This window comes from Cryptomeria japonica, chromosome 6, assembly GCF_030272615.1.
Source record: "Cryptomeria japonica chromosome 6, Sugi_1.0, whole genome shotgun sequence".
In the NCBI taxonomy this organism is placed as follows: Eukaryota; Viridiplantae; Streptophyta; class Pinopsida; order Cupressales; family Cupressaceae; genus Cryptomeria; species Cryptomeria japonica.
The window spans coordinates 136,262,632-136,272,325 of record NC_081410.1 but is presented as its reverse complement, the minus strand read 5'-3'; the positions used below and the strand labels follow the sequence as shown (position 1 = coordinate 136,272,325).

Here is a 9,694-nt window from a genome sequence, read left to right as displayed (position 1 = left end):
CAATGAGTCGTAAGGATAAGGTGTAACGACTTTAACTGTTGAAAAGTGTAATATTTGAGTACAATCCAACCGCCCTGCCTTCCTCTTACTTGCATTTTCTATGCCTACCATTGGGTTCTTCCCACTATAACTACTTTGGAACTTTCCCTGTTTTTTTTTGAGCTGGTTTTTCAAGTTTTAGTTTTGACGGTGCCGAATAGATCATACGTATTTGTATAACTGTTTGTGTTGAAAACTATTTCTTCTTTATGTAGTCATGTCTAACTAGGACTCATGCCGGAGGCTTTGTTATTATCTTATCCACAAGTCATCACTTTGTCATATTTTTCTACCTTGTTCTCCTATAAAATAGCATCTAACAAGCTAACAATCCCATACTATGCATACTCATTTCCCATGCAATTTTTAAGTTTGCGCTTGTTTCATCTAATGTCTGCCATTAAGGGAGAGGCAAATATGTCGAAAGTAATACTTGTGATTATGATAATGGTGGCTACAGTTTTGGGAGAAGTAGAGATTGATAGAAGCAGTTTTCCACCTGGATTTATCTTTGGAACGGCCTCTTCTTCCTATCAGGTTTGCTTTTCCTTCATTTAAGTTTCTGTTTAATACAAATGTTTGAATTATTGAGTTAAACTTCGCTTTTGTAGGTGGAAGGTGCGTATCTGGAAGACGGAAAGGGTCTAAACAATTGGGATGTTTTTACGCACACTCATCCAGGTTTGTTCGGATATAGATTCATCAGTTCTATAGTTTGATTTTCCTTATTTTCAATTGTTTCAGAAGGTAATATATTGATGGGTACGATTTATGGCACAGAAAATATTGCTGACGGAAGTAATGGGGATGTGGCTGATGAGCAGTATCATCGTTACAAGGTGCTTGTCATATTATTAGCCAAGTTATCTTTTCTGTTTTTTGAATAATTGTAGATTTATAATTAATGAAAACTGTTGGGCAATACAGGAAGATATAGATTTGATGAGTTCCCTTGGGGTGGACTCCTATCGCTTCTCCATATCATGGTCTCGCATTCTTCCAGGTATCTTACGTCTATGTTATAAATTCATCTAGAGCGCTTGGTATTCATGTTATTCATTTGTCTATGATATTTGTGATAAAGCTGGAAGAGGAGCTGTGAACGTGAAGGGAATTAAGTTTTATAACAATCTCATAGACACTCTACTGTCAAAGGGTATGGTGCCGTGTTCATGCTTTATTTATAAATGTTTCTGGTTTTGTTATATTTTATGGATCATAAGAGTTTTTATCTGCATGCTGGGTCTAGTACAATTGTGACCAAAAGTTTGTCATAGCCCAGATTTAAATGGGGCTATATTCTCTAACGAATTTCACTGTGCATATGATTGTTGCAGGAATCGAACCATTTGTGACGTTGAATCATTATGATCTTCCACTGCAATTAGAGGATTCGTATGGGGGCTGGTTGAGTCCCCACGTAGTGTATGTTGTAACCCAATATCTGTTTCTTGATTTTCTATAACGGCTAATTTTCCTTTTTGAGCTATATCGTAATCTAATATGAGAACATTGCAGGAAGGATTTCGAAGCATTTGCAAACATTTGCTTTGCAGCATTCGGGGACAGAGTGAAATACTGGGCAACATTCAATGAGCCCAATATATTTGTCCAGGGCGGTTATCTTACAGGAACTTATCCCCCTTCTCGGTGTTCTTGGCCCTTCGGGAACTGTACCGATGGCAACTCAAAAACCGAACCCTACATTGCTGCTCATAATGTTATATTATCACATGCAGCAGCGGTTGATGCCTATAGAACCAAATATCAGGTTAGGAATTAAATTTGTTTAGAGGGTATTAGATGCACTCTTCGTACTAAAGCTTCACATTTATTTTTATATAATTTGAACGCGAGCAATAATTATAAATCACATAAATTTGCAGAGCAAACAGGGAGGGTCTATTGGTATAGTAATCTCGTCTTCATGGTATGAGCCTCTAAGAAATATACCAGATGACAGAGCTGCCGTTGAGAGATTGTTGGCATTCGACACTGCCTGGTAAGAAAGGGTCGTTCTTAAATTTCAACCATGTTTACATTCGACTGCGTTATTTTAGTAAGGTGTATTGACATGGATAACAGTCTGTAATTGATTGCTGCGTTGAGTTTTCCATCTCTACACTTACGTTGAGGGTTGTGCAGGTTTCTCGACCCAATTGTTTATGGGGATTATCCTCCTGAAATGCGCCGAATGTTAGGGAGGCGTCTCCCTACTTTCCCCAGAGAAATGTCAGAGAAAGTAAAGGGTTCTTATGACTTTATAGGCATTAACCATTACACAACATCGTATGCCAAGGACTGCCTCTTCTCGCTGTGTTATAAAATACAGTATTGTCCAGATGCATTAGTCTATATAACTGGTAAGGCCACTCTGTAAATCATAGAGCTTAATTTTAGTAGAAACCTTTTCTTGAGGACGATTCTTATTCGACGATTCTTATTCGACAGGTGAGAGAGACGGAGTACCTATAGGAGAGCCGGTATGTGTTGTTTTCAACTTTTAATCTCATCTTTAATTCATTTTGACGTATCATGATTATCATTTTGGATTCAATGGCATGGCAGACGGGCATGGAAGGATCTTTTGTTGTGCCATATGGAATGGAAAAAATTGTGATGTACGTCAAAGAAAGATACAACAATCCTGTAATTATTATCACGGAAAATGGTAAGTGCATACATCTACTTAATGTTCCATTAACTTGGCTAATCGACACGTATTTGTTGTAATGACGGTGGAATTGCACACAGGTTATGGTCAACAAAATCATCCGTCAGTCCCATTGGCAGATGCTCTGAATGATGATCGAAGAGTCAACCAAATGGAAAGCTATCTCACCTATTTGGCAGCGGCCATAAGGTGTCTATTATACTTTCTCAAATCACTTTCTGTTTGATTGACATACTTTTCCATGATAACTTTTAAGGTGTGGACAATACTTTCCTTAATATTTTCTTGATTGCCTATTGTTAATTGCAGAAAAGGAGCAGACGTGAGAGGTTACTATGTGTGGTCAATTCTGGACAATTTCGAATGGTTATACGGCTACACTAAACGCTTTGGGCTTTACTATGTTGATTACGCCACTCAGAAACGAATTCCAAAGCTATCTGCCAAGTGGTATAAGAACTTCCTCAGCAAAAATCATGGATCGCACAACATTCCACAAGTCAAGGGGCGAACCAACAAAATGAAGCAACTCTTCTCTGATCAAGCACAAGCTATATAAAATGAAATGACCACCATCAAGGACAATTTGTTATAAGTAATTTATTATTAGCATCCGTCTTTTTGCAATATTCTTGTAATGAAAATATTTTAATCAGTTATTATCTGTACTTATTATGTAATATTATATTTTTTAAACTTATGATCTATTATGGTAATTGCAGCCACGTTTTGCAGTGAGTTTGTATCTGTAAATATTTTCACTCTGCCATTTGATAATGATCATAATATGTCATTTAATTACATCAAATTGTGTTTATATAAAAACATTCGAACAAGACATTTTCACATCTAAATTTATTTGTTTGATTTGTACATCCATTCAAGTTTGACAAAAATGGTTCGAGATTAATTAACTATTTAATTCTATATGTATAAACTAAGAGATGGAGGACATCAAATATGTATAAAATATGGTGTATTAGAGATTTATCTATTTGTGTATAAAATATTGTTTTTGTGGGCTTACTTTTATTTTGTAGATTATATTAATAATGACAAGATGTTTCAAGATACTATTTAATTTACAATTTTGCACTATATATAATATATTATATAACATTTAAAATATAAATATATTGTGTATTTATGTATAACTAATTGAAATGTATATTTTATAATAACTTCAATTTTGTTTAAAATGCAATCTCCAATTTCTTTTGCTTATGTAATACCAACATATTATAATTGTAATCGACAATGCAACCTCATAACTTACTCTTTTTAATAACTAAATCTAGTCATTTTACTTACAATTATAAATACAAATATTTTTAATTACCCATTTTATTTTCACAAAACTTAAAATCTCAATTAAATAATTATTTAAAAAATTCCTATTTTTTATGGAATAAATTAAGTGCATAATTTACTCATAGATTTTCTCTTTTATTTCTATGTTAAATTAGAGTGTTGAATAACTAAATTATATAATACTTGTTTTCCTTTAAAACATTTTAGACTAGTGCAAATATAAAATTTATATTTAGTCTAATCAACATTCTAAAAATAGAACTTACATTTATAGTTTTAAAACTTAAATAAAAACAAATTACAATAAGCATATTTGGCACCATGTCAAATACTAGCAACCATAATGGCTACCATGACAATATCCTTTTTAGGGGGATTGGGTATTGATGGGAAGATAAGAAAGAACCACATCCAATTAAGATCAAGAAATTATTTATAAAATAAAATTATTTTTAAAATCAAATAATATATTTAACAATGAAAACATTTTAAAGATTGAATTATTTAGACTTGAAATCTTACAACAAAAAATTTATGATTAACTAGGTCAAACTAATATCCAATTTATTCAAACATGTTATATTTACTATTAAGTAAAAATAATTTTGGATAATATGAATTAAATTATTTATGAACTAGTCACTTCTTTGACTTTACTTACAGAAGAAAAGAAAAAAAAAAATCCCAATAAAAATTGAAAGTCAAACTTGTAGAGAAATTGTATAGATAAACAAAACTCAATCACATGCAATCTCATGGTTGGGAGATGAAAAAAGTGATATAAGGGTAGCTAAGCTATCATCACATGCATGAAATGTCTTCATTGCAAAATTATCAAATTTATTAACTAATAAAAAAATAATGATATATTCAATGAAACAAAATTTTCTTTGAAAATATAGCATATGCGACACATCCAATGGAAATATCTAATAAATGAATTGATGTAGCCATCTCAATCCATTTAAATCATTTTTATGCTTTTTAGAGTTGGAATGCATGCAAGTATGAGACACGTTGAGTTCACCAAAACTGTATGGGTAGAAATGAGATCTTAGGTCTATGGATACAAACTAAGATCTTAAATCTCCGCAGCATATCATTAGGAACTTGAATAGGCTTATTTGTAATCCTAAATACGAGAGTTAAGAACTCTGGGATTATATGTTGCTTTTTTTACAATGGAATTGAGATGAACATATTTGTGTTCCAAGCTTAATGATTAAAAAAATATGACTTAAAGTAATGACAACAAATTATAGAAGAAAAAAATGTAATAAGCCAGATCTAAAAATAAAACATAGAAAGGAACCTAGATCTACAAATTGGAGCTAAAAGTATTGGACTGGTGTGTTTTGTGCCATGGTCTAAGGTACTTATGACTAATAAAAAAGAGTAGAAATGCAATTAGGAGGTTTGTAGGTCCATCTCCCAAAAATTTGGTCAAAAAGCGTTAAGCACATGTGCAATGCATCCTAGTCTAGAGTTTTTGCCTATTCAAAATATGTGAATATTTGTCATTGTTGATGTAATATCCCATTCAAAGGACCAAGGTAAAACATAATACGACAAATTTTCTTTTGAAATGACCATGACAACAAGAAGGTTATGACAACAACAAGTTGCACTTCCACCATGCCATGCTCACAAGTGTCATGAGAAAAATAATGATACAAGGGAAAAGACAACTAAGATGACCTTGTCATTACACATGAAAGGTGATAATACTAGTGGAAGACTAAAAAATCAAGGGACAAACCACCATGAAAAACAACTAAGAGAGACCTTCTAAAGGATGACGTACAACTCACAATCACAGTCACTCATGATACAATACAATTATAGGATGAGGGAATCATCAACCTCTGATGCATGCAAAGGTACAATTAGAACACTTATGACATACTCAAATAAAAACACTAATAATAGTGGTCTAGGAGCTATCACCACTCAACTATATAAAGGAAAAAAATTATGAGACAAGGAGTAGGACGAGGAGATTAACACCTCCAATCCACTCAGACTAAAACAATCCTTTAAAAAGAGCCAACCTAAACTAGAGGTTATTTAACTGAGAGGCCTAACTCCCTCTCCACCTTGCCAGGGTTCAACATTCGGGGATACACCTTACCATATTAGAGATAAAAAGGAAACTTAACCCAAAGACACCTGAATTCTAATGTTTGAAGGACAATTGGTGGTTCACGGGTCTGGGTTTAGCAAAACAAAGACTCAACAAGGAACTGCGAAGGCTCGACACCTAACATCCAATGAACTAAAGACCCCTAATGCTCAAAATTTGACAAGTTTTCATCAAGGATCAAGGGTTGGGGATCCCACCTTCCAAGTTTAAAAATCAAACAATGGAAGTTTGATGCCTAATACCCAAAAACCATTGGGGAAGAAAGTCTAAAATACCTATCAAGGATTGGGGATTGGGAATGCGCGTACCCCTTTCAAAAATAAACGTGGATATTTGATGCCCGATGCCTGACACACTAAGAAAAATTAATGATAGTGAAGATGATTTTGGCGATTAGGGGTCAAGGTTCCCAATACATTTTCTACACTAAATTAACTCTAGAGAGTGAAGACCCGATCCATGAAACCTGACACACTCAGAAAACTTAAGGCAATGAAGAGAATTTTGGGAAGGTCGAGGGTGCTTTATACTTTTTTCCAACATAAGGAAACTTTATGAAGCTCAATCTTGAACCTTGAAACTCAAACCACTTAGATACGTTTTTTCTTTTAGACTAAGAACACAACATTTAAACCATTTAATGACACAACTAAGAGATTCATTTTAAGCCCAAATAAAGGTTCCTACAAACAAGAACCAACTTTACCATAAGAATAAAAGAAACTTCATCAAGCACTATACAATCATGCTCAATTCCAACACACTGTCATATAATCCAATTCAGATAAACTAACATGGTTCACCCAATTAAGTTCCATTCATCTCAATGAGAGAGGTCCATGAAATAATATTACATTACAGGAAGACTCCAATGACCTATGAATATACAATTAAATTTGAAGAATAAACTAAAAACCATAAATAATTACAAGAGAGATGGCTCCACTAAGAATGTTTATCTAGTATCCTCTGGACCCCAATGATTATATCCATGCCACCTAATCATGTGGAATTAAAATATCCACTCTCTCTATGCTAGGAGATAGTCACATTGGCCAAAAGCACACTTAGACCAAACACATAAGAAGAGAGATCACACACATGCCATACATAAAGTATACATGCTCATACACATCATACAAGAAATTCATCAATAACATCAAAGAAGCAATACTGTTGGTGTAAATAAATATTCATTTTGGATATTATTACACTTTACTTAAGTTAACTTAGGATAATGCATCTCTTCGTAGTTTGGATTTGAGACACTTAGGGAAGTGTGCACATAGGGATAGAGCTTGTAGGAGAAATTCCACCTTTTGTGGTCTTATTTTGCTGTTACACTCCACATTTGGTGGGTCATCCAACTCTTGTGGAATATTATATTATTTCTCCTACTTGTTGCGTCTCAAATCAACAGATTGGATAGGTTCTAAGGAAATGCCAACTCCTATGATCAAACCTTCCAATTGACTTGGCCAACTTATAGAGTGAACCTGTTTAGTTGTTAACTCTCTCACTTCAGGCTCTGCAGGACCTAGGCGGGTATACCTATTCACCAGTTGTCTTTGATGACCGGTGCTTTTTATAGCAGATTAAGTGTCCTGATCTAGTTTCCTCCTATCTCAGGATGGCATAAATTCCTAGGATGGAGATATAGCAGATGAGTTCAAGATTGTTGTTGTAGAAGCTATTCGATCTATGTTTCCTACTTAGTTACTCCTGTTGCTTTAAAATGACATATGATGAATATGATGATAAGTGTAATCTGTAAAAAACCAGTGCCTTCTTCACTGTTTGGGCTACAAAGTCATTATATTTTCTTTAGGACTTACTATGCGAACTTGTGAGACAGTTTTTTAACCCACCCCTTTATGGTCCTATCGGTTATTATTTCCTTTGAGATCAATTGAATGCTTATATCATAAGTTTCTTGAATGAATTTAACCCTACCTTTAAGGGACCATTCAAGTAAGTACTACGAAGAACAATTATAATTCGCAAGCAGAACTTTTATTTCAACCTTATAACATACTGTAGCGTCCTAAAATTGCGACACTTGCAATTTCGACTGCATTTGGGTCTTCACGATGGCGGCGCAACGTTGAACTTGAATGGAGACCCTGAAACCTGTTTACGACACCAAAAACTGCATTTCTCTGCACCTTGGCCTGATCCTCCTTGCACCCTGCTGTCCCTAGAGGTGGGACCATGGCGCCCAGCGCCCTGGTCCTTCTGGACTAGGGCGCCCAGCACCCTGGTCCCCCAGGACCATGGCGCCCAGCGCCCTGGTCCCTGGCCCTATTTTGGGCCCGGTCTCTTATGGGGCTTCGGGTCTTTAAGTTTGCAAATTGGAAAATAATGTTTCCTGGTCGGCCTAAGGTTGGGAAAATCAGTCTATTAGCCCTAATTGACAAGTATATAAACTACATTTCCTCTCCCATTTGAGGAGGTCGAAAAAAGGACATATGTGTACAAGACGCGGAAGCGATATTCAAACATTCAGACATTCAAACATTCAAGCATTCAAGCATTCCTTCAAGAAATTGAGCATTCTAAGTCTCCATTCAAGGCTAAGTGTTGCATTCAAGACAAGGATTCAACCATTGAAAAGGAGATCACATACAACATACAACATACATTACACCTTCGCATGTAAGAATACAAACATTCTTACAACAAGGTATCAGTACTTGTTTACATTACAAACATTTACATTTACAACATTCTCATTTCTTGGTTAATTCCAAAACCGGGGTTTGACCTAAAGGCAAACCCCTCATCCCTAACCCCCCAATCGTCCTCTCTTTTCTGTGTGTAGGTTGCAGGTACGCGGTTGTAATTGAAGATCTGGAATCCTTGTGCAGAGACGAACAGATCCCCCTTTGTTTCGAGGATTTTTCGAAGGACTGTGTGCACGCCGGGCGCCATCGTCCCATCAACTTTCACTCAAATTTGTAGGACAGCACCGTCTCGACATTTTACTGCTAATTCCAGGTCCGCAGCTTCATCCCATATCCCTATCTTTGTTTATAAGCGAATCTTTCCTACTTTTACATGCATTCCTAGTTCAATCTTTCTATCTACATTCTTTACAAAAGAGGGTATCCTTGATGTCACAACCCTTGAAACACATATAGAATCCAATCTTGCATTGCGTGGGATTGGATCTTGTGGGTTTCAACCCCTCTTTTGAATGTAAAGTCTCCCCTAAGTGAAAACCATCAACCCTAGTGACTCTCCCTTCTCTCTCCTTGGAGTTGGGGAGGGGAGAACAACTAGGGTTCGATTTTTCCACTTTACATTTTGGTGAACCCGACGTGAACATCCTCATTCTGATTATTCATGGGTAGATCTGAAAATTTGCTCCCTTAATTACATTTCCATGTTTGATCTTTTGCAAATTTTAGAGGTTGATTGCATAAAAACCCTAAAATTTTCTTTTTAGTAATTAAACTGGTGAAATGTTTAATTGTTAATCCTTGTTTCAGATCTACCCTTCTATTGCAAATTGTCAATTCATATTT

General features: G+C 35.2%; 1 protein-coding gene across 1 annotated transcript; it reads left to right on the top strand.

Moving 5' to 3' along the window:
• The first annotated feature begins 394 nt into the window (after positions 1–394).
• Positions 395–3,433, top strand: LOC131057857 (beta-glucosidase 18-like). Its single transcript, XM_057991994.2, has 13 exons — positions 395–576; positions 651–720; positions 820–878; positions 967–1,042; positions 1,124–1,195; positions 1,377–1,464; positions 1,558–1,810; positions 1,926–2,041; positions 2,185–2,402; positions 2,491–2,522; positions 2,608–2,710; positions 2,794–2,902; positions 3,023–3,433. The coding sequence occupies exons 1-13, from the start codon at positions 397–399 to the stop codon at positions 3,270–3,272; spliced, it is 1,626 nt and encodes a 541-aa protein (XP_057847977.2). The 5' UTR covers positions 395–396; the 3' UTR covers positions 3,273–3,433.
• The last annotated feature ends 6,261 nt before the right edge of the window (positions 3,434–9,694 follow it).

Coding starts and splice junctions, on each gene's coding strand:
- LOC131057857 (XM_057991994.2), top strand. CDS start 397: ATGCAATTTTTAAGTTTGCGCTTGTTTCATCTAATGTCTGCCATTAAG. Junction 1,043..1,123: donor ATGGTCTCGCATTCTTCCAG/GTATCTTACGTC, acceptor TTTGTGATAAAG/CTGGAAGAGGAGCTGTGAAC. Junction 2,042..2,184: donor TTGGCATTCGACACTGCCTG/GTAAGAAAGGGT, acceptor AGGGTTGTGCAG/GTTTCTCGACCCAATTGTTT.